Source organism: Neolamprologus brichardi, chromosome 13, assembly GCF_056152115.1.
Source record: "Neolamprologus brichardi isolate AB-2024 chromosome 13, ASM5615211v1, whole genome shotgun sequence".
In the NCBI taxonomy this organism is placed as follows: Eukaryota; Metazoa; Chordata; class Actinopteri; order Cichliformes; family Cichlidae; genus Neolamprologus; species Neolamprologus brichardi.
Genome location: NC_142116.1, coordinates 13,114,432 through 13,137,571, shown reverse-complemented (window position 1 = coordinate 13,137,571; position 23,140 = coordinate 13,114,432). Strand labels below are relative to the sequence as shown.

The following is a 23,140-nucleotide window of genomic DNA, read 5'->3' as shown; positions in this document are numbered from 1 at the left end:
CTTTAGTTAAAGCAACATGTTTGTTAAAGCCCTTTAATTAAAGCTGAAAGTCTTCCGTTTCAATCACATCTTGACTTTTTAGAATTTAAAATCTACTGTTGTGTAAAGAGGCAAGACTACAAAAAAGTGTCATTATCTAAAAACTGATTGGCTCATTTGTATATAAATGCTTTTTCAAAGATTCCAGGTGGTTAACATCTCTTACCACAGTGGAGGAAATTGTTATTTGACTCCCTGCAGAATTTGTAAGTTGAAATTTATAAGTTGGAAAAATACCACACAAAGAAGGACCCAGCAGAAACATCTGTTTGTCTGTTTTGGTTGATATTCTGTCTCTCACCAATAAAATGAAACTACCATAAAAAAAATTAGAGACTGCTCCTTTTGTTGTAAATGAGCAAACGTAAAAATTTATCAGGGGATCAAATCATTATTTCACCGAATGTAAATTTTTGTCTGGAGCCTTTGGTTAAGTAGACTGCTTTAGCTTTCAGACACAGAGCAAAAAAGCTCTAATAAATGGAGAATTGCAGAGGATCCTCATCAAAAACAGGAATCTCTCTTTGCTGATTATACAGGTGCAAGTTTTTGACCATTGGGATCTGAATCTGACTTTTGTCCTTTTGTTTCACCGGATGTTTCCCATTTTAAATCTCATGTGAGTCTGTTTCCTTTACTCTCTCCACTACTGACCGAGTGTCCGCCCAGAGGGAATATTTCTGCTGGTTCCTTTTGTGGTTTTTGACGAAATGCCGTCCCTTTTTGAAATATGATTAATTCATAGACTGTTATTCAAACTGTAATGTTTGAATAGTTACTCCTACACAGCGCATTGGATTTTAAGTGCAAAGCTTTGTGTGCACCTTCAACAACAACAGCCACACCTGTGCACACATGTACTGACTAACTCTGTCCTCCTTTGTTGACCCGCAGCACCTGCAGCTCCACTGCAATCCAGGAATCCTGGTCATAAATAAGCACAGTTTTCACTATACATAGTTTTCATTGCATTTTCCTTGAGAAATTAAAAGTTCAAACAATGTCTTTTTTCCCTTGCAAATATATAAACAAAAATAATACAGACCAACGTGAATCAGCACTGTTAAAAGCCTGAGCAACACCCATGTCAGTTACATAACACCAGGCTGACTACCTAAGTGCTCCACCTAGTGGTGGCAGATTTTAATCACCAAAACTACACTGGTCAGAGTAATTACTGAAGAGTGGTCACACATTTCAGATGGGACTGATCTCTACATTTTAAAACATTTCAGAAGGCCATTTTAGAGAAATATCTAATACCAATCCACCCTAGAGCCTTTGTCATAACAGTGTATGGTTAAGCATCAAATATTTATGCCAGTAAGACTCCTTCACTTTGTCTGATATTTTTGTTGTACTGTTTTGGTGGAGCTCCAGTTTATCAAATGACCACACCCTGTGGCCTGGAGAAAAGCATGAAATTGTTGTTGGTTTTTTTTGTTGTTGTTTTAAACACAACCCCCCCCCCCCCCCCCCCCCCCCCCCAAAAAAAAAAAAAAAAAAAAAAACAACCAAAACAAAACAAAACAAAAACAAAAAACAAGGATGATCATTTCATGGATATTTAATTGAAAAATTATTCACATTTGTTCTTCAGATGTTTCCCTTTACACGTGCCACATCAGTATTTTGATACAGACCTGACTCATCGGACATATAAAAGGACGGCTGAGGGTTTTGTTCAGTGGTCTCACTGCTAATTTTCTACAGGCCATAGTCATAGTCAGGTTTCCCATCAACATAGGTCTTGTAGAAGGCCTTGTAGGTGTCTGTGCTGTACATGGTGGCTTTAACAGCTGGATCCTCCCACATGTGCTCTGTCCACTTCTTCAGCTCAGGTGTACCATCCAGACAGCTAGAAGACAAAATAAGTCATTTAAAGAAAACTGAATGACAGAACATGAATACACAGATAAATGAAAACGTTAGGCAAATGAGACGTTCTGTTTCAGTAATATAAATATTCAGTTTGATTTAAATAGCACCAAATCACAACAGCAATTGCATCAAGGCACTTTATATTGTAAGGTAAAGACCCTACAATAATCCAATAAAACAATAAGAGCAGGTTCCATTAATAAAGATGAACTGAGATTTAATTTTAACCAATTCAATTCAATTCAATTCAATTTTATTTATATAGCGCCAAATCACAACAAATGTCGCCTCAAGGCGCTTCATAGATACAGAGAAAAGCCCAACAATCATATGACCCCCTATGAGCAAGCACTTTGGCGACAGTGGGAAGGAAAAACTCCCTTTTAACAGGAAGAAACCTCCGGCAGAACCAGGCTCAGGGAGGGGCGGCCATCTGCTGCGACCGGTTGGGGTGTGAGAAGGAAGACAGGATAAAAGACATGCTGTGGAAGAGAGACAGAGGTTAATAACAGATATGATTCAATACAGAGAGGTCTATTAACACATAGTGAGTGAGAAAGGTGACTGGAAAGGAAAAACTCAATGCATCATGGGAATCCCCCGGCAGCCTACATCTATTGCAGCATAACTAAGGGAGGATTCAGGGTCACCTGGTCCAGCCCTAACTATATGCTTTAGCAAAAAGGAAAGTTTTAAGCCTAATCTTAAAAGTAGAGATAGTGTCTGTCTCCCGAATCCAAACTGGAAGCTGGTTCCACAGAAGAGGGGCCTGAAAACTGAAGGCTCTCCCTCCCATTCTACTTTTAAATACTCTAGGAACAACAAGTAGGCCTGCAGAGTGGGAGCGAAGTGCTCTAATAGGGTAATATGGTACTACAAGGTCATTAAGATAAGATGGGGCCTGATTATTTAAGACCTTGTATGTGAGGAGCAGGATTTTGAATTCAATTCTGGATTTAACAGGAAGCCAATGAAGGGAAGCCAAAACAGGAGAAATATGCTCTCTCTTTCTAGTCCCTGTCAGTACTCTTGCTGCAGCATTTTGGATTAACTGAAGGCTTTTCAGTGAGTTTTTTGGACATCCTGATAATAATGAATTGCAGTAGTCCAGCCTGGAAGTAATAAATGCATGAACTAGTTTTTCAGCATCACTCTGAGACAGGATATTTCTAATTTTAGAGATGTTGCGCAAATGGAAGAACGCAGTCTTACATATTTGTTTAATATGTGCGTTGAAGGACATATCCTGGTCAAAAATGACTCCAAGGTTCCTCACAGTGTTACTGGAGGCCAAGGTAATGCCATCCAGAGTAAGAATCTGGTTAGATACCATATTTCTAAGCTACCAACACCACTCTTACTTAAAAAACACAGGCTGAAGCTGTTGGACTCAAACTCAGTGACTCAAATGCTGTTGCGAACATGCTATGTGAACAAGGCAGCTTTCAATGTAAGCACACTCGTCAACTCGTAACTATTATCAAGTGATAATGCATCAGCAAAGTGTGCTAAGCACAAAGTTAGAGTTTTTACTGTCAAGGAGCCCACTCTTCTTTTACCTTATTTGATCAATGTTTGCAAATTATGCTTAACACCATCAACATCTGTAAAGTTCACTTTGCACTTTCAATTTTAAAGAGGCAAAATAAATATAACTTAGGAGTTCTTAAGATCTGCTTTTCCCTGCAGCATTGCTTTACTTGGAGCTCCTTTTGCCATTATATGGATTTTATAGTGATTCTTTATGGATCCCTATCAGCTGTGATAATGTCTATGACTAAAAGGAGGCCGCATTCGATTGATCCACATTGTGTGGTGAAAGAGCGAAATTATGTCATGTGTCCCCCTTTGTGCATTGAGTGCAATGCAGAAAATCTGTCTTTAATCCAACACTGTGAGGCGTGTAGTGTCTCACTGGGTTCTCAAGTTTTGACAAGCCAACAAACACAAAGAAAGCCTGGAAGTATACCACTTGCTTCATAGCATACCCTTCTGATCTCACAAAAGGAACAATGACAAATAGCACTGATCAATGTGCTCCGTCACTGTGGGAATCCCTCTTTTTTCTCTTGTCTAAACCTTTGTATAGTTAGTTTCCCTTCAGATGACCTCAAGTTTCTTTAAATTATTGTATGAGTTAAACATTCATTTTAAACACCCTTTAAACTTAAAGACTGCTACTTACTGTTGCAACTCAAAGGTCTCCAGCCTCTCAAACCAAGGCCACATCATGTAGTCAATCATTGTTATGGAATCACCGCCAAAGAACTTGGTCTTCTTGTTAGCAAGGTCCTATGATTGAACATTTTTGCCTTTACAAGCTGTAATATTACATTTTGAGTTAATGTACAAAGAAAATACGGGATTCAAATACATTACCTACCTTACTTAATTTGGCAAATTTTTCTTTCAGTTCAGCTTCCAGTCCAGAGACATCCTCTCCATTCCTTTTACCCATTGGGATCTTGTAGAAGTATGGTGTCACCTGTAGAAAATAGTGACATTACAATTATTTGGTGATGGTTGAAAAACAAAAACCAAACCCTTAACATTTTTATTAAAGTTTTCATGCAACATACTTTGGAAAAGTGCTCCAGCATCATCTTTTGCTGAGCCTTAGCAAAGGGAGAGGAGGGAAGCAGCTTCTTTTCAAGGTAAACTTCATCCAGGTATTCACAGGTGATGGGTGACTCGTATATCACCTCACCAGCAGGTGTCTCAAGCGTTGGGACAAGACCAAGAGGATTCTTCTCAAGAAACCAGTCTGGTTTGTCTTTCAGGTGGATGTTGACGGTGTCATATCTGAAACAGAAAAGTACCAATGTTATTTTCAGTGAGTTACGGAAGAGATTTGTAAAAATCAATTTTAATAAAATGCAAGTTTACGTGATTCCTTTGGCATTCAACACTAATCTGGTCCTCTGGGCAAAAGGGCAGAACCTCATGCTGTACAGTCTAATGTGGCCTTTGGGCACTGGACCAGGTGCGGCACTACCTGAGAGAAACAAGAAAAGCTTAAAAACTAGAATAAAAAAATACTGAGTTGGAAAGACTTCTGAGGGTCATTCATCAAGTTATTTTTTGATTTCATTAACCACTCCGAGAAGAAACTGTCAAGTATTACTGCTTTAAGTTTTTAGTTTGGGCTATTTTTCTGTTATTTCTGCACAGTTATTTTTCACTAGGGTTAGACCTAGGACACAGCAAATTTATGTTTTAGCATTTCGTCATAGCTGAGACAGAAAATGTGATGCAGTTGTAGACTGGCAGCTGTATGTTCTTAATTTAGTCTTTATTTCACAACACGTTTGATAACACATACTAAAAATGAGTCCATTAAATAGGCTGTTTGCAACTACAGTGTATCTGCGTTTAGCTTTAGTGTTGTATCCCGTTACCTCCTAAATTCTCCCCACTAATCAGTTCAGGGCAGAGGAAAATTCATCAATAGAAAGCCTCCAGTTTTAGCCGAGTAACAGCGTAGGTCTTACCGTTAGCGAAACATTTTTCAGTGGACATGTTGGCACTTGAAGTGGTAGACGAAGAGCCGAAACAGTGACCGACTACACCTGACCGAGGAAGAAAGTCAGAGAGCAAGCAGTATCACCCCCCAGTAGCAGTATGGCTAGTATGGTAGCAGTATGGCTGATTATTAATTTTATATGCTATTTCCGTGGTGGGCGTGTCAAACAGCGCCTCAGCCAATAGTGTGAAAGGCGGGTTACTATGGTTACATAACGCTCTCCCGGTTGAAAATACTTATAAACACTGCGTAGTTTGGGTTTTTTTTTTCCCTTTTTAATCTTAAAATGAACGAGTTTGGAAGTTTAGAGCTCAGGTATGTTGTCGCTGCAATTATGACATTGGTTATTTGTTAACAATTAACTGATATTGGATTGTTACAGGTGGATACAAGGTTTCGCAAACAAAAATACCGAGTTTGTTGACAATAAAACAGTATGCTACACATGTGGGAATCATATATGTTTCCTGAACTTGGAGACAAGGACGCAAAACGCGTTTCCGAGTCCTGGCAGAGGCATTGGTGCATTGACAGCCAACGGAAACAGTGGGATTTTTGCTTTTTCCGAGGAAAAGCTATCCCCGTCGATATATGTGTACAGTTTCCCTAAGCTTCATTTGAAGAATGAACTTAAGGGTAAGGCAGACGTACTTTAACCTGTTAAACTGCCACGTTTTTACTGTAATCCTGCCAAAGATTTGGACTTTTGCTCATTCATTTCTTTCTTTCTTTAGGAGGAGCACAACTGGACTACACATCTCTGGCATTAAGCCACGGTGGTCCATATTTGGGCTCCCTCTCCTCTCTTCCTGACCACATCATTACTGTGTGGTAAGCCACTCAAAGCAGAACACTGCCCTATACTGTGTACCATGTGTTTTCAGTTACTCGGGCTGAGCGGCAGTGTAATAGTAATCATAACCTTCTGATGCAGGAACTGGGAAAATGCTGAGCCACTTTGTTCTCAACCACAAGCTGGACAGGATGTCGTTTCCTTGGCATTCAACCCCATGAATTGGCTTCAGCTTTGTTCCTTGGGCACTGCTTCACTCACTGTCTGGAATATTGCAAAGAGTGACAGCCTTCATGTCCTGCAACCGAGGTAAATGCAATACAGCAAATGCATGTGTTTAAGTTTCTTTCAGCCTTGCTGCAAATGCATGGAAGGTTGAAAGAAAGTGGGGAAACTAAAGAGTCAAATAAGAACATATATGTGCATATCATATTTGTCATATTGCAGTACAATTAAGCTTCCAGCACCTGGTGGGACCTTTAGTGAGAGCCAGGCACCATCCTCTCAAAATGTCAGCAACATTATGGTAACTTTCTAGTTTGTGTGATGTAACTGCAGTTTTTAGAGCTTTAATTTATCCATAAAACAATTATGTTTTCCATGACCCAGCTCTACATGTGTTTGCACAGGCCAAACTCCACCAGAGCACCAGAGCCAGGCTGACTCCTTCTGCCATCTGCTGGACAGCCACTTCAAAGCTCTATGTGGGCTGTGCTGAAGGATTCCTGCTTCTTGTTGACCCAGAGAGCCACTCTTTCTCTGTCCTTTTCAATCCTACAAGTAAACAAACCCACACTTGGATGCGGAAGATATTTTTTACCCAATTCAGAGACTAGAAAATACATTGGACATATTATTTGTTTTTTTTATTTTTGTTCAGGCGCTGAATCTATCCCTGAACTCAGAAGAAACAGCTTTCAGCGTTTAACTCCTAACAACAATGGTTTGATTGCTGTAGGAAAGGTACAAGCCCACTCAATGGTTACTGTATTAATGTATACAAGCACATCAAACATCAGGCAATTTAATATGGTTCTGTGTTGCAGGAGAGCGTGGTACACCTGCAAATCAAAGGGACTCAGATAAACATTGCACAAACATGGCAGTTAGAAAGACCTGTCACAACTGTGATGTACTCTCCTGACTATAAAACATTACTTTTTTCCTCTAATACAGTAAGTACTTAAGCATGCAGGAGCATAAAAACATGATATAGCCTAAAATTTCCAAATAATAATATGTTACATGACAGAAAAGAACAAACTCTGACACCTGCTGCTTTTCAGGGGCAGATATATGTGTTGAACCCAGCCCAGTCAGACAGGATTGTGAAGATCTTTGATGTTCTCAGCGGCAACTTTGTGACAGCAACTCTCTTGCACAATGACAAGAGCATTTGTGTGGTAAAGCATCTGTGTTGCTCAAGAACTGCGGCGTCTTGTAATTTGGCTCTGTGTCTCTTAATGAGCAGTGATGTTTGTGTTTACATTGGTTGCAGTCCTCGAAGGAGTCTGGAGAATTGCAGCTGTGGTCCTCAGATGGCATCTGCATCAGTTCTCTCTCACTCCAAGTGGAGGTCAGATTGCCACCAGGAGAACTTACAGGACAGAGCACTTTAATATAAAATGTGTAAAATTGACATTTTTAAGAAAAAACACAAGTCTTTTTGTCTTTAGGTGACATGTCTGGCCTGCTGTCCTGTTGCACACTATGCAGCTGTAGGAACAACTACAGGAAAAGTTCTCTTCATTGACCTAAACCAGGAGCAGAGGCCTCGCCTGGTGCACGAGGTTCTCCTTTACCACAGTGCTCTTGATCACTTAGTGCAAGTATCTTCCATTTTTGTGATGCTTTCACGGACATTTCAGTTAAAAACTGCACACAAAATTATTCTGTCTTATATTTGTGACATGGAAGCATGAATTAGAGGGTAACTTCTTCTCCACTTCTGCTCAGAAAAGCAAATAAAATTGTGTTTACTTTTACAGTTTTGATCATGACGGGCACTACCTTTTCACCAGTGGCTCAGATTCACATATTTATGTCTTAGAAGCTAGGCCGTCCAAGATGTTTTCAGTCATAGGGTACACAGGTAAATGCTTTTATTCTTACTCCTTTCAAAATATTATAAATCAACATTAAATTACAGCACACATCAGTGTAAATAGATAAGAACTGTCACACACTGTAGCGTTGCAGAAATGTGTGGTCCTACTACTGTAACCAATGCAATGTGTGGGTTTCTTTTCCAGTTCTTCCTGGATGCATTTTGTCTCTTTCCGCTCAGTGCAACAGGGACAAGAACGAGGTGAAAGTTCTTGCACTGTGTGCTGGTGAAGAGGACAGAAAAAAGGACGGTAGCCTGCTTACATTGCTCTCTCTGCCTACCCAGAACCTTGGAGGTACAAAACTAAAGGGGTTGATGAATTCTCTACTTAGACTCTAGATGTTTAAATCATTTTAAAACAGTTTTATGATAGGACAGAGTTGTTCTTTAAAAAAAGAATCTGTAGAACATAAATTACTGTGGTACATTTTTAAGAGTGTGAATCCCTCTTGAAAAAGAGTAGGATTTTTTGGCAGTGTCTCAGAGGCAATGTGAGAATCTCAAGTCTAATAAATGAATCATTAAATCATGGGGTATTAAACTAAGGCAGTTCAAAAAATTGTAAACATTTAGCCAAGGAGGGGCACTGCATACATGAGAGGAGTGAGGTTTGAGAATCTGCAAAAAGTAAAAATTCATTTTGAAACCAAAAGTTGAATCATCTCCTGTGGGCGAGGAGAGGTTTGGAAGGTGATTAATGGAAATAAAGTACAAGCAAAACTTAAGGATCATGTCCTGGTTCCCGTGGTTTCCTTTATATTCCATTTACAGTACTGTGAAAAGTCTTGAGTCACCTATCCATTCTTTATGATTTGTTTCCAGGGAGCAGGGCTTTCTTGTCTTTTCTTAAAGTGGTCTTTAGCAGTAGTTCTCCTGGCTTTCTGAAGGTCTTTTGAGTATTGTGTTGACATATAACAAAAAACTTAGCAACTTCTCACTCTTATTGCTTGTTTATGCCCTGCCCTTATCTTCAACGTCATGCTGCTCTGTTGTATCTTAATTGCCCCTTGGGGATAAATAAAGTCGTTCTGATTCTGAAAGAATCAGTTTTAAATTGTATCTTTAGGACTTTGTTATTAGCAGCTCGTTGCAAAGGCATGAATTTTGCTTCCATTTCTTTAGTCAGATTTTAAAAAGTCCCAAAAAATGCATTTTGAAAGGCATACAATTTTATTTTTTCTTCAACAAGATGATTCCCAAAAGTGATCCCTTTTAGCTAAAAAATTTGGATATCTTGTACAGTGTGTCCTTAAAAAAAAATTGAGGAAACTTGAAAAATGAAGACAAAAGAAGTGGGAGGACTAAAAAAACACACATTGGGACACTATGAGCCATAGATCATCCTCCCCAGAACCCAAACCTAAACATTATGGAAACCACGTGGAATCTTCTTGACAAAAACAAAAAAAGCAGCCAACATCCAGAGAAGAGCTTTAAATTTCCTTCAAAAAACCTGGAAAATTACTCGTGATGATTACTTAATGAAATGACAAGAAGGCTGCCTAAAAGAGTTCATGCTATATTGAAAAATGAAGGTGGGCATACCAAATATTGACTTTAAAGATTTGATAGAACTGTGGAAACTGTTCTTGCCTCATGTACTATATTTCCATTTATGTTTGCACGTTTCACTGCACCTATCTCCCATTGTAGGAGCAAAATATAAAGAACTGGGAGACAGCCTGAGATTTTAAACAGTACTTTACACAGGTTTAATAAACGATGAATGATAGGCTTCTACTTGTCTTCTGTTCTTATTGTTTTAAGCCTGAAAAAATGCATTATTTATCCATTATGTTTTATTTATCCAAGGAAATATCTTGGCAGTGTTCAAAACAAGGAACCGACACTAGACCACATTCCCATAATGGATTAATAGTACTTAACGTGATGTTTCACACAGAAATGTTTAGACATGTTGTTACTGACACAGTTAAAATGAATACAGCGAGTGAACAGTTTACAAAATCACACCCTTTATTTATACAGCAGACTGGAAAACTATGTTGGACAACACACACAAAGACACAAAAAAGAAGCAAACACCAAATTGAGAGTTCTAATACTAACGCTGAGATGCTAGTTTGCTTTAAGGGGCCATCTTTGAGATTAAAGCGCCAGGAAAAAACATGCTTGGCAGTTTGTAATTATCAATTTATCTGTTCTTCATTGCATATTACAACATGTCTGCTGTCCTGCAGGTCCAGATAGTACAGACCGACATGGTTGCCTGTCTTCTCACGTCCTCAAAGTGTTCACATTCACCGTGCCTCGTCCACTTAAAAGCTGTGTTCTGGGATTAAGAGAGATCTTTGCTTACTGCCACAGGAGTAAAACACTTCAGCGATTTGTACTTCCTGAGGTTTGCTGCTGTCTTTTTTGGCTTTTTTCTTCTCAAATCATCTGTTTAACTAAGTTACAGCATAGCATCACTCTGATTTGTTTTTGTAGTTTTACATACGTAATGGTCTCAGGTGTGCATTTTGAATCGTATTATTCTACTCTCTGATCTGTGCTCTCAGGACAAAGGGGATCTCTCCGATCAACAGGGAGTCGAGCTGAAACCAGTGCAGGAAGTAAGGGGTCATCCACTGGGCCCTGCCTCTCTTGCTCTCTCCCCTCACCGCTTATGGTTGGCTTCTGTGGGCCGAGATGGCTTACTACGGATTAGAGAAACTGCGTCCATGGTTAGATCTCATTTAATGTCCTGTTTTTCATTTTTACTGTGAATGTTTTTGAATCCTGCTTTTCATTCCCTGTGGCGCTGCCACACCTCTAGGAGCGGTACATTGAACTGCAGTGTCACTCGTGCCGTCTCGGTGGAGTCCGGAACGTGTCCTTTTCCACAGATGGTTGCACACTCCTCACTGTAGGCCTCAAAGATGGCTCTCTTGTGTGCACTAATATCAGGTAAAACAAGTTGCACCTCACGCTTACATAATGCACAGATGTGAACAGCAGAGGGAACCGTTGCTCACAGTCACCAATAGGCTGATGAGGGTTATGTAAGGCAGGGCTTTTCCTCTATTATAACTGGCAATGAAGGACAAAAGTAAGTAAATATAACTTAGTGTCCAGGGGAATATCAGCAGGAAAACAAAGATCTAATAAAATTCACAGCACAATCTTTCCTCAGAATAACATCCCACTCACATTCCACATCTGACTACAGCGACTCTTCCTGCATGCTTCTGTTTTCAAGTCATTTTTATCTTAAAGGTTTTAGTACTTCAGATATATTTTGTTTTGCATGCACCATTTGCAGGATGAACTTTATTAAAACATGGCAGTATCATTTTATTGGCGAACATAGATCAATGCTTTCGTTTAAAGCAAAAGCTAAGAAAACATCTTTCCTCTCGATTCTGTTGTGTTTTAAATGTTTTCTGACGTTGAGCTGTTTTCATTGTCACTTTGGAATCTGCCTCAGGGTGTTGTAGCGGAAAAATGTCACTACTGTAAGTCTGTTAGCCGTGGTTCGCTGCAAGCAGACCTACTCATAAATTTCCATCTTCTCATCACTGATTTAGAAGTTGGAAATTTACAATAAAATCAAAGCCAGTGATGTTAAAAACGGGTGTGCGTGCATGTTTCTGGGATCACAGATGATGCCACATAACAATCCATCATATTTTCAGTAGGATACTTTCTGTGAGAAACAATAAAAAGTTTAATTGATTCAAATTTTGATTCAAAACCTTTTCATTATGATCCATATAAATATACAGCCTGGGCCATAAACAGACCTCTGAGGTGATAACCCTATTCTAACCCTGTATTTTAGAGAAGGAAAAGAACTAATTTTTTTAAAATACTTTTTTCTTTTGTGCTTCAAGTAAAATTATTATTATTTCTGTTCCCTGACTTACAAAACTTTATAGAACAGTTTAATTGCACAGTCCGATCGCCTAGGGTTAAAGTTACATGCTTAGGCTCTACAAAGATTCATTGCACCGTTAAACCTGAGGGGGTTAAAGGACATGCTTGATGATAACATATATTTTTATTATTAGCAACAAATTCCATGAAAAGATCAAATATTATCTGTGCAACCAATCTGTGTAGTCTGTTCTCAGAGATTCTTTTGTCTAGAAACTCTTAAATGGATTTGTATGCGCTGTTACTTGTGCCTTCATTATGATTAATTCACCGTTGACTGCGGTCTTCTCTTAAAATGACAGCTGATAAATACCATATTTTTGTGTATTTTTGCTTGGGTTCACACAGAGTTAAAGGTGGGGATGTCAGTAAGATGAAAGAAGCTACTCAGTACAGCAAGTCTACGGCTTATTTCTTGAAGAATATCTTTGATACTGAAAATCCCATCCTGATTAACTTCCCTGTGTGGGGTCAAGTGTCTCCGGTTGGCACGGAAACTCCAGAGGTAAGTAAGGTTAAATTGATCCATTGCGTTCTGTTTTACTGTAAAAACATGCTCTATTTGTTCAGGACAATGGGCTAAAACTATTAACTAACTGCAGTCCAGTGCTGTAAAGTTTTTTGTGAACACTGCCCTGCTTCCATGGCCTCCAGTAACTCAGTGCTGTTTCTTAACTTCAGCTGTTAATGATTTTAATGTGGTAGGAAAAAAGTAAATGTTTTTCAATGCCTCACAACTCAGTTCCCAAACTACAGGCTCCAAATCTGAAGGAACGCCTCCCCGACAGAGCTTTAACATAAACAGATTTAAGTTATAATGTTTTGTTATGCACGTGACAAACTTATTTTAAGCATAATGATAATAAATTAAACCTAACTTTTTCCTCTTAAGAAAGGGCCTGATGTTTTTTCGTTACTCCGTTTAATACACTATTTAAATTTTCTTATATTTTTGTTTTTAAAATATGTTTGTTTGGATTTTTCATGTAGGTTTTTTGTTTTTAGCTCATTTCTTTTGTTAATTGTCATATATGTCTTTAATTTTTTTTTAAATCTTTTTTTGCCATATTGTACTTTATTACTAAACTATTCAGCTTTTTAAGCTGGTTTGTTAGAGGCTGTAGTTAAAGTTTTGGCTGTTGTAACATAGGAATTTTCCAGCTCTTATGCTAAATAAAGTATATCTTATCAGTTGTAATAGATATAAACTGCTACTTACTGCTTGTGTGCTATTTACTGTTTACTTATCTAAATCTTTGAGTTATTTTTATGTGTCATAGGTCAGTGGTGGACCATCTGTCGATGTGACAGAGCGAGATGGGGACGATAACAACCTCCTACGTGCTCCACCTTCACAGCCCACCTGGCTGGAAAGCAGGCGAGAGGGGGTCAGTGACTAATATGCTGTGATATTTGTGGTGGTGGAATGACATCTGGATGTTGTCTACTATTTTTAGATACTTATTCTGCTGGGGTTTTTTCTACGCGCTTGCAGATTGGAAGGTTACAAAAGTCCCCTTTGCACCAGTGTGTGGTATCTAGCTGGAAAAACAGCTGTGTGGTTTTTGGCATGCAGTCACTCTGTGCAACAGCTTGATTTATAATTTTTATGGAGTAAGAAAACCACTTAGCTAGAGGTATAGCGCAGTAAAAAACATAAACATGTGTAAGAGCATGTTAGGTACTTTGTCACCTGACAAAGAGTTTTGATAACAATAAATTGATGTTGAAGGTGTGGCAGGTTTTTAAATTTTAGGTTTAGCAAACCTCACTGATTATCACACATCGGAAAGAGGCACTTTCTAGTCTGATTTATGCTACATCTACCATGGCGTTGTGGGTGGGCCTAAGGGGCCTGAACCCACCCACTCCACTAACGGGCCCAACGTGATAAGTGGAGTAAGTGTCTTAGTATTTATTTTCAGTTAATACAAAGTAAATATTTAAATAAATAAAAACTAAATGTGTTTTCCTTTATATATGAGTAAAAGGTGATATTTATGAAGTTATCAAAGGCAAATTCTGACCAGTCACAACAACCCATTTCACATGAACCATTACCTGATAAATCTAAGGGAGCACATCACAGTTCAGAGGTTGTTCAGCAGAGGATGAAGAAACTTCTCTGAATTTTTCTGATACAATCATGAGGTTTTACTCAGTTTGATTCTGGGATTTTGGTCATACTGAACCTTCACGGCTTCTTTGTTTCAAAATATTAGACGAGTCTTAGTGGGGACAAAATAAAATTTGTCCTGAGAACTGTTAAAAAACAGGTGGTCTGTCTGTTTTATATTCTCTTTCAATGTAGAGGCAGTTTCTTTTGGGTTGGTGAATATACAGGGCAGTGCTGTTTTCTCACTGTTGTTATAAGTCAGTGTAGCTCACCCTCTCATCCATAAGAGGATTTATTTGTTTCTTTGATTACACTTTGGATCTCTGTGTTTAAGGGGATGAACATATTGGTCTTCACAATCCACAGCAAGAATAGTAATGATAGATCGAGTATTGTTTTCTTCATTTGCACATGCTTGTGGGTATGCGCATGCACCCACTTGTAATAAATATAAGCGTCAGGATTAAAATCAACTTCTATAATTACTTCGTCCACAATCGGGATCCTGGCACTGCCTCTGTGCTACAGACTGAAGTGTTGGCTAACATTTTCTTTTCTTGTCGGTAATTATTATTTCTAATTTGAATTTTTACATCTTTGAGAGATTCTCGATTCTTGTGAATCTGACAGTCTACATGTTGTCAACAGCTTCTAAAGGAAGATCAAGAGCAATACTCTGAGGTGAAGAAAAACCTGATGGAAACCATCAAAGAGTTACGCGACAGTGTAAGTGAAGTTTATTACAAATGCTGGTATTAAAAAGATTAGGAGAAAATTATAATGCCCATGCATAAAACCTGAAAGAATTTAACACAATTACTGTGTCAATAAACGTTTTTCAATCCACTGAGAATTCTCCGTACTTACAACTATACTTAATACCCGCACAAAACCTACATACACGTAATTAGACTGATCCAAAAACAGATTTCATGTAGCCAAAATACTCCATATCTAAAAGCTAAAAACTTTATGGTAAATACTATACAGCAGATAAAGCATAACATGATATTTGAAAAAATGATAACAGCTCCACAAAGTGTGTGATCCCTGCACTGTATTTCCTGTGATGTTAGATCCAGGAGATGATACGTGACAGTGAGAACCAGCCTGAACACTTTAACCTGGATGTTGAGGAGGAGAGGAGACTCGAGGCCATGGTGGAGCAGGAGGTCACAAGGGTACTGCTGCACACGCGCACACACACACACACACACACACACATACAAACATAATTGGGATGACACTTTAATTCTGATTGTGAATTTGTTTCCCTGTTGTAGGTGAGGACGGAAATTGAATGGGACATTGTAGAAAAATGTTACCTCCGTGATGTCCTAAAGAGAGAATGCTGGGATACCATGAAGGTCATCAGCAGAACCATAAAGGTGAGAAGGGTCAGAAAAAAACAGCGAAACATCACACTGATGACTTTTAACATTTTTTAATCATCACAGTTTCTTTTTCTCTTGTCTGCCGCAGGCCTTTCACTCTGACCTTGAAGTGCTGAACTACCCTCTGAAAGAGCAAACAGCAAAAGAACTTGAGGACCTTTGCAGGGTTCAAAATATGAGGAAGTTAGAAAAAGCTGCCTGCAGCGTAAGAAAAACAGATCCAGAAGCTCAAACAGTTTAGATTCTGAGTAGCACTGCAAAGAAAGGCACATGTGATGAATTTGAACCAGTTAAATCGTGTTGCTGTTTTGAAATGTGACACAGAAATGCAGTAATGCAGCGCTAAGTGGAAGCTGCGACAACGCAGCCTCCTCAGTGTTTTGGGTTTTCCTCTCTGGAAATACATTTTATGGCTGAAGCGTTCAAGTCAAAACAAGTTTACAGCTACAAAATGATTGGATGCCATGAATCTCAGTCCTTCATCTGACCTTTCACTGCAGTAACATTTTGAAATGCTTGAACACATGCCAGTCCACCAGTGTTGAAACTTTTTTAGATTTATAGCTGTGTGGCTAAAAGTGAGTTGTTTCGATAGTTTTATCTTAGTGCAATGTCCTGTGGATGAAGTTTATAATCACATGGCCACAGATTCAGTCCTCACTGTTTATCTCAGCCCTTGTGTCCACCTTTAACCCTTAGCTAGGCAACCTAAAGAAAGATATCAGTGCACAAGAGGAAGAGGAGGAGAAGAAAGTCCAGGACGTAGAGACTGCCACTGTGACGGGGAGTATCTCGGCTCAGTTAGGATATTCAAATCCTTATGTCTACGATCAGTTCAGCCTGAAAACCATAGAGCAGAGGATCAACCAGATTATTTTGTTACAGGTGGGAACCTGTTTCAAAAAGGTGCAATAATTATGTCTTTATATTCAGGGAATATCCAGAACTGTAATCAAAACACTTTCTTAAAAATAATAATTATGGAAATAAAAAGCAACTTCATCATATTGTCATGCTGATCATTAATAGCAGGTTTCCTTTGCTCAATTTCACTAATCTGCACATTGCAGGATGTGATTTATCGCGTCAAGACGGCTTTCAACGCTGACTTTGAGGCATTACACAAGCAGAAGATGAAGGAGCTCAAACGTGTGAGAGACAGGAACAAGCACATCAGAGAAATCATGCTCCAGCTGGACATGCACGAGGAGCTGTGGGAGCCCAGCCTGACCAACAGCGAGTGGCCAGAGAGGCTGCTCACAGTGGAAGACTCTGAGGTTACTGTCCTCTTGAAACATCTAATCAGTTCACAGAGGGTTCAGAGAAAGTTCAGGGGACAAAGCATCTGTACAAGTTGAACTGCTCATTTGTTTGTTTGTTCTTTTACCAAAGTGTGAAATGGTGTGTGGTTTTTGTCTTATGAAATGTCAACTTTGTCCAACTCCAGATAAGAGCTGAACGGTACCTCACAGCGGAGCAGAAAGAGGAGGAGGAGAGGAGAAAGCTGGAGGAGGAACGTCGTTTGGCTGCCCAAGTATGCTGCCGCAAAACAAAAAAAATATGTTTTTGTTTTTTCGGTTTTTACGTGTTAAAATACTTCCATAAAGGATGATTGCTTTGATGGTGAGGATAGCTCAGTTCTGCCATGTTAATGGGTTTGTTGTTTTATTGTTCAATTGCAGGCTGATGATTCTAGAGAAAGGGCTCTTGATGACATGATGGATGGAGTACTTGAAGTGAAAAAAGAGGAAATCTTGAAAATGGTGACCATTAAAACATTTTTTTTAAGACATTAATGTTGAAGTAGACCGGTAGACAGCAGAACACAGTATGAAATATTATCTACTCGCTTCTTTGATCAATCTGTTAATTTTGAGATTGTCTCCAAATGCAGAATACAATTAAATATAAAATAGAGTTTTATGGTAAATGAACTGGTACTTATGAAGTGCCCTTCTCCTCTTAAGCCCGATTCAATCGTTCACACACACACATTCATATAGCACTTTATTCTGTGCCTTCGAAAATCATGTTTCAGCACCTTGACTATTGCCGCTTTGACATGCAGACTAGAAGAGCCAGGAATTGAAACACTGACTTTTTAATTGTTAGATGATCTTCTCTCAAGTGGGAAGATGGGGGTATGGGGGTATATGGTTGAATGAGACATTTGAATGCTGTTGTAGAATTAATTTTAAAAAACAAAAAACCAAACCAAAACAGTCTTTTAAGTGAGAAGATAATATAAATAAATACAGCATGATGTATGATCTATTTATAACTATACTGTTTTTTAATTACTGGTAGTTATAGATAATAATGTATTCCATAATTAGATAATATAACATATTAGAAAGCTGTTCCATATCTCATGTCTTTGTTTCATATTACATACACTCTAGCCAGATGAACCACGTGTGTGTGTTAATGATGTCGCAGGTTTTTTTGTTTTTTTTTAAACTTGAATTCTTTTCTAAGCAGCGTCAGTTAAATTAGACAAATCAGCAAGACAGGCACATAGTTTCTATTGAATTTACTCCACAGGAAATACCTCTGCCTGAGTTTGTTTTGACCAAACCTGACATTCAGTGGAGTGAGGAGGAGAAAAAAGTTTTCAAAGAGTATGAAAAGAAAGCCAAGGAGCTCAGCGAGGAGAAGGAGAAGTACAAAAAGGTATTACATAAGATGCTCTTTTTGCACTGATCTGAATTATAATTCACTCCTGATGTGAATGGTAACCGTCTGTGGCCTGTGTTGTTGCAGCTACTGGAAATTGAAATAAAAAAGCTTCACCAGTCCACCAAGGAAGCGACCGATAGGTTTGATGAAAATCTGGCAAAGCTGTTAGAGAAGAAAGTGAACTGCACAGTAGCTATATACCAGGTAAGCCCTCTCTTCTCATTTGCCCCTTGCGATGTCTTTTATAACATCCTGCTTAAAATTGGTTTCGGTGTATCTTACAGGAAGAGCTCAAGATCACATATCTCGTTGAGTCAGTCCTCAGAGAAGAAGAGATGAGAAGCCAGGAGCTGGAGCTCAAGCTCAAACTTGAAAAAATGTTGGCATACAAGGTCAGAAAACTGGTGCACAGTAATGCTGTAGGAATTTATGAGTGCCAGCTTCACACTCTTTGTGAGAAATGGCAGCAACATCATCCAAAACTGTAGAACAAAACCTTCCCTTCGTTCAGACATGTTTTTTTAAGAGCTAACCTGTGTGGCACACTCATTTTGTAGGCTTCAAGACTGCTTATTACTAATATCCATACATGCTCGTCTCCTCTGACAGGATGAAACTGGGGAGAGGTTGAAGAAGCTGGAAGACGAAGTAGAGTTGTTACAGGAGACGTATGACAATGTTGTCCTTGAAGACAAAGTAAGCCAGCTGATTAAATACTAAAATCATGGCTGAGAGAGATGGCGAACATAACACAATATAGTAACCTAACGTCTGTGTCTCTGAAGTCGCTGGATAAAGACTTCAGGAGGGCATTTTCAGACCTCTCGAGCCATATGGTCGATTGCCTCTATAAGATGTTCAAACGCAGACCCAGGTTTGTTTCCTGATTGATGGCTACACATGAAGAAAATTACATAATTTGAGTTGTAAAATGTTTATCGTTTTTGTGGGCAAATTTTCACCCCACAGGGCTCAGAAGATGAGGGCCCAGATGGACAACAGCAGCAATTCTGACCCGTTTAAAGAGCATCGTCTGTGTGGTTCTCAGGCCCCTGATGCATTCAGCCAAATGCTCAGAGCCATGGACGAACTGGACGCTCCAGCGAACATGCCAGAGGGCTTGAGCACAGTAGCCTGGGAGAAATTCTGTCACGTTCGCAGAGCTAAAGTAGAGAGCGAGCAAAAGGTATGACGACGAGGAGAGGTTAAATATGGAGGAGAGTTGCTGTTCCATTCGGATACGCATAAATGTGCACAATATCTTACTCCGGCTCAGCTTATGAATAGATGTAAAAAACAACTATTTCCATTCTGTGCTTGCAGTTATGCACTCACTGCTGGACACGTCTTTTTCAGGTAAAAACAAAAGCTTTGACTCTCGCTGAGATGCAGGCGTTCCTGCAGAAGAAGAGAAATGAGGATAAAGCTGCTCAAGAGGAAATTGAAAATCTTTCTAAAGCACTTGAAAGGTATAAATCAGATTTTTCACTCTGATTTCAAGCAGTTGTAAAACAAGCCTTAAACTTAATGACTAGTGTAAGTGCATTAAATCTATTTTTTAATGGAAGAATGACCCGTGAGTGCTTTTTCCCCCCTTCTGCTGTAGTCTGCACCGGAATAGGACTGATCTCCTGATGGACACCATGGTCCAGATCATACTTAAACAGGGACAGGTGGAGGTGACTACCACAGACCCAACTGCTGACAACGCAGACACCGACTTCATTCTTTACCACAGGAGCGTCGTGGACAACCTGAGAAATGTCATCAGGGTCAGCCTTTTCCTACTCTCATCACAAAGAATTTGATTTGATTCAAACCAAATTGGTCAAATTCAGGTGGTTATGGTGCCGTTGCCTGCTACTGATTATTATCGCTATGCTCAGACACTTGCAGAGCAGAAAATAGCATCCATGGTGGCGTGCAAAGACGTGCGTAAGGGCATGATCCAGCTGGAATGGGAGAACAAGGTGATGAGGAAGCAAATAGAAGACCTCCACGACAAGGAGAAGAATATCAAGATGCTACGACTCTCAGAGGAGCAGCAGAAAATGACAGTAATGTAGATTCTAAAATATGCTAACACTGCCTCTTTTTAAATGTTTTATTCTAAACTAAACTAGGACAGTGAATAGGCATTACCCTGTATAATTCCAACTTGTGAAAACGTTCAACATCTGCTTAAAATAATAACAAAATGTCTGCGTTTAGGGTTAAACATTAATCCCATTTGCATTTCTGGCCAAACCTCAGGCGGTGATATGAAGGCAGGTATTTGGCAGCATCACATGTTTTGCGGGCAGCAAATTGTTACCATCCTCCAGCACAGATGGATGATCTTTTATTGAAGACACACACCCTATTCACGCCAGCTCCCCACCCTGTTTTTTTCCCCCTTTTTCAGCTCTTAAAACTCTTACTCAATAGGTGGAGACTGGTTGGAAGATTATCCTGTCCTTCCGTTCTTTTTTTAAAAAATACGTTTTACTTTGTTTACAACCTAATTCGCATAGAACACGAGTAATATCACGTGTTAGAGCGCTGCAGTTGAGAAATAAAAAATACAGATCAAATGAGTCATCCGTCATCTTATTTTTAACAAGTCAATGAGCATCACATGTGTTTCCAGGCCTGAATGCCAGCTTCCGTTGGAAAAAAAAACTTCAGGTAGATCTTTGGTGGCCATTTCCTGCCATTGTTCAAGCCCATGAAACCAACCAACTAAATCCAAAGTTTTATGATGAAGGCGTTTTACTTCAACTGTTGTTGGATGCTGATTTTCTGTTCTTTCACTGCACACTCTTTTCTTTTCAGCATCGCAGCAAGTCAGATCAAGAAAGTCACACATCCAAGCAGATTTCCAGTTTGGAGAAAAGTATTGCCTTGATGGAAACGGTAATAAAACAGTAGCTACATGTGTGTAATTTGTGCAGCTGACTGTTCAGATAAAATGTGCATTTTTTTTTTCAATTTTATGCAATTATGCAAATGCAATTATTTTCAATTTCAGACTCATAAAAAGAGTGTGCAGCAACGCTTAAGAAAGATTGAACAGTTAAATAAGCGGGCAGCAGCAAAAACTAAAAAGAGCGCTGATTTAGAACAGCAGCTCCCTGAAATGCAGGTCACCGTGTCAGAGTTGAGACACATCTGCGAAGCAGCAGGTAATGAAAACAGCCATTTCAGCTCTAATTAAACACAATGCAAATGGGAGTTTTCTTCATCTTCTAGTATGTGTCTTGTTTGGTATTTAGCTATGGCAGAAAATGAGGCTGCTGCACAAGAAGAGCGCTACCAGGAAATTGTTAAGAGGAGCAAGTTGAAGGAACTCGCCAGAGCTCAGGCAGAGAACCTGGCTTTCCTTGGGGCAGAAGTTGAGCGTCTCACCATGAAGAACTTTCCTTCGCTTGATCAACTGAAACACTAATGAGCAAAGCTTTCTTCTTCAACAGATTTTTTATGGTTTTATTTAAGCTTCTCTCAGCAGATAAATTGAAAATAAAGTGTACAACTTGAACTGTAGCAGCAACAAATTAAACAATAAACAGGACATCTGAAATGTGATTGTTCCCCTGTAACATTTTATTAGGTAGTGAAGTCGTCCTCTGTGCGGTCAAAGTGCAGAATGCTGTCATCCAGATTGAACAGGTCAATCAGCTCGGACAGGCTGGCTTTTCGTCCTTCAATAGGGACTTCTGATTGCAGTTCATACAGCGCAGCTTGAGTACAATGCCGCCACTTATCAATCAATGTTTGGAGATGAGTCAAATCATTCTGTGGGAGAAAGATGGGAGAACCTGTCGTGAGAAATTGTCAGCTTTGGTTTAAGTAACCAAAAACATATCCCATTATGTTCCATTTAAATGTCGCCAATACCTTGCTTCTGTACATTTTAACCATCTTGAGTCTACGTAGAGTCTCTGTTTTGTCTTTCACCTCCTTCCTGAGACGTTGTGCAAAGTCTCCTGAAGGATATTGTGTTGATTTGGGAGCAGGCCCAGACAACGTTTTACTCCCTTCTCTCTCCCCATTTCTGTTTACATCAACACTGCTTAAAACCACTGGAGGATTATTAATGGGCTGCTGGGAATCTGCTGAAACTTGTTGGCCATTCTCCTCATCATCAACACAAAGGCGTTTGGCCACAGAGAGGGGAGAGATGAATGAGCGCCTGGATCTCTTCAGCCTCTCCCTCAGTGAGGCACTCAGCTTCGGTTGATGCTGTGGGGGTGACAGAAAAGAAAATGACTCACAGGGAAAGTGCATGGGCAAGTTTTGATAGTTAATTACTATAAAGTCAACCATCATGCCAGGTTATATTATGTAAGACAAATGGTGCTTAAGCCCTTCTAGCACCTTACCTTCTCTTTGTAGTCACAGGGGCTTGACTCTACTGAACTACATGGTGAACAGCAGTCCCTCTGTAATTTAGCTGCTTTAGGTGTGATCTCCATCGGTGAAACTTGCTTTGAATCATGTAAACTTCATAGTTTTGAAGGGTAGTTTAAGTTAGCCAAGTGGATATCGTTAGCTAGGCACTTATCCATTTATCACATTTTAACAGACGCCGCTGAAAAAACAAAACTACTTTCAGCACTTACAGTAAATGAAGGGTTTTTAAATGCTGCCACAATAACCACTGAGCAGCCAACAACTTTCACTAAACGCAAACTGAACCAGAAAGCTAGGACCGACGCGAGACTTTTTCCGTATTTTGCGGCTCAAAACC

At 39.4% G+C, this 23,140-nt stretch overlaps 3 protein-coding genes across 8 annotated transcripts in view; 1 reads left to right on the top strand and 2 right to left on the bottom strand.

The window, feature by feature from the left end:
* The window catches only part of cfap43 (cilia and flagella associated protein 43), a 25,812-nt gene extending 3,836 nt beyond the window's left edge, over positions 1 to 21,976 (top strand). For 2 of the 5 annotated variants that reach the window (XM_087850185.1, XM_087850186.1), the window contains exons 3-38: positions 6,178 to 6,274; positions 6,378 to 6,545; positions 6,684 to 6,762; positions 6,866 to 7,016; positions 7,117 to 7,199; positions 7,283 to 7,411; positions 7,523 to 7,639; positions 7,735 to 7,812; positions 7,913 to 8,061; positions 8,225 to 8,328; positions 8,489 to 8,638; positions 10,545 to 10,705; positions 10,866 to 11,030; positions 11,123 to 11,253; positions 12,571 to 12,727; positions 13,503 to 13,610; positions 14,987 to 15,064; positions 15,415 to 15,519; positions 15,622 to 15,726; positions 15,821 to 15,937; positions 16,432 to 16,617; positions 16,803 to 17,009; positions 17,180 to 17,266; positions 17,415 to 17,495; positions 18,277 to 18,405; positions 18,496 to 18,615; positions 18,696 to 18,803; positions 19,021 to 19,107; positions 19,197 to 19,285; positions 19,381 to 19,597; positions 19,768 to 19,880; positions 20,018 to 20,183; positions 20,298 to 20,468; positions 21,226 to 21,306; positions 21,422 to 21,575; positions 21,666 to 21,976. In XM_087850185.1, coding sequence (XP_087706311.1) covers positions 6,178 to 6,274; positions 6,378 to 6,545; positions 6,684 to 6,762; positions 6,866 to 7,016; positions 7,117 to 7,199; positions 7,283 to 7,411; positions 7,523 to 7,639; positions 7,735 to 7,812; positions 7,913 to 8,061; positions 8,225 to 8,328; positions 8,489 to 8,638; positions 10,545 to 10,705; positions 10,866 to 11,030; positions 11,123 to 11,253; positions 12,571 to 12,727; positions 13,503 to 13,610; positions 14,987 to 15,064; positions 15,415 to 15,519; positions 15,622 to 15,726; positions 15,821 to 15,937; positions 16,432 to 16,617; positions 16,803 to 17,009; positions 17,180 to 17,266; positions 17,415 to 17,495; positions 18,277 to 18,405; positions 18,496 to 18,615; positions 18,696 to 18,803; positions 19,021 to 19,107; positions 19,197 to 19,285; positions 19,381 to 19,597; positions 19,768 to 19,880; positions 20,018 to 20,183; positions 20,298 to 20,468; positions 21,226 to 21,306; positions 21,422 to 21,575; positions 21,666 to 21,838 — 4,601 coding nt within the window. In that variant the 3' untranslated portion in view covers positions 21,839 to 21,976. Of the gene's footprint in view, positions 1 to 5,615; positions 5,759 to 5,825; positions 6,080 to 6,177; positions 6,275 to 6,377; positions 6,546 to 6,683; positions 6,763 to 6,865; positions 7,017 to 7,116; positions 7,200 to 7,282; positions 7,412 to 7,522; positions 7,640 to 7,734; positions 7,813 to 7,912; positions 8,062 to 8,224; positions 8,329 to 8,488; positions 8,639 to 10,544; positions 10,706 to 10,865; positions 11,031 to 11,122; positions 11,254 to 12,570; positions 12,728 to 13,502; positions 13,611 to 14,986; positions 15,065 to 15,414; positions 15,520 to 15,621; positions 15,727 to 15,820; positions 15,938 to 16,431; positions 16,618 to 16,802; positions 17,010 to 17,179; positions 17,267 to 17,414; positions 17,496 to 18,276; positions 18,406 to 18,495; positions 18,616 to 18,695; positions 18,804 to 19,020; positions 19,108 to 19,196; positions 19,286 to 19,380; positions 19,598 to 19,767; positions 19,881 to 20,017; positions 20,184 to 20,297; positions 20,469 to 21,225; positions 21,307 to 21,421; positions 21,576 to 21,665 lie in introns of those variants that run through there. The other 3 variants (XM_006783756.3, XM_006783755.3, XM_006783757.3) reach the window with 3 other exon arrangements.
* LOC102790806 (glutathione S-transferase omega-1-like) lies at positions 1,591 to 5,596 on the bottom strand. 2 transcript variants are annotated; one of them, XM_087850187.1, is made up of 6 exons: positions 5,412 to 5,596; positions 4,807 to 4,915; positions 4,500 to 4,722; positions 4,304 to 4,405; positions 4,106 to 4,212; positions 1,591 to 1,897 (listed from the first exon to the last, which is right to left on the bottom strand). In XM_087850187.1, exons 1-6 carry the CDS (start codon positions 5,437 to 5,439, stop codon positions 1,747 to 1,749), a joined length of 720 nt encoding a protein of 239 aa, XP_087706313.1. In that variant the 5' UTR covers positions 5,440 to 5,596; the 3' UTR covers positions 1,591 to 1,746. The 2 variants fall into 2 exon arrangements, with proteins under 2 accessions (XP_087706313.1, XP_087706314.1); XM_087850188.1 differs by having other exon boundaries at positions 4,807 to 4,911.
* Positions 21,815 to 23,140, bottom strand: sfr1 (SWI5-dependent homologous recombination repair protein 1). Its single transcript, XM_006783758.3, has 3 exons — positions 22,773 to 23,140; positions 22,288 to 22,632; positions 21,815 to 22,185 (listed from the first exon to the last, which is right to left on the bottom strand). Exons 1-3 carry the CDS (start codon positions 22,863 to 22,865, stop codon positions 21,997 to 21,999), a joined length of 627 nt encoding a protein of 208 aa, XP_006783821.2. The 5' UTR covers positions 22,866 to 23,140; the 3' UTR covers positions 21,815 to 21,996.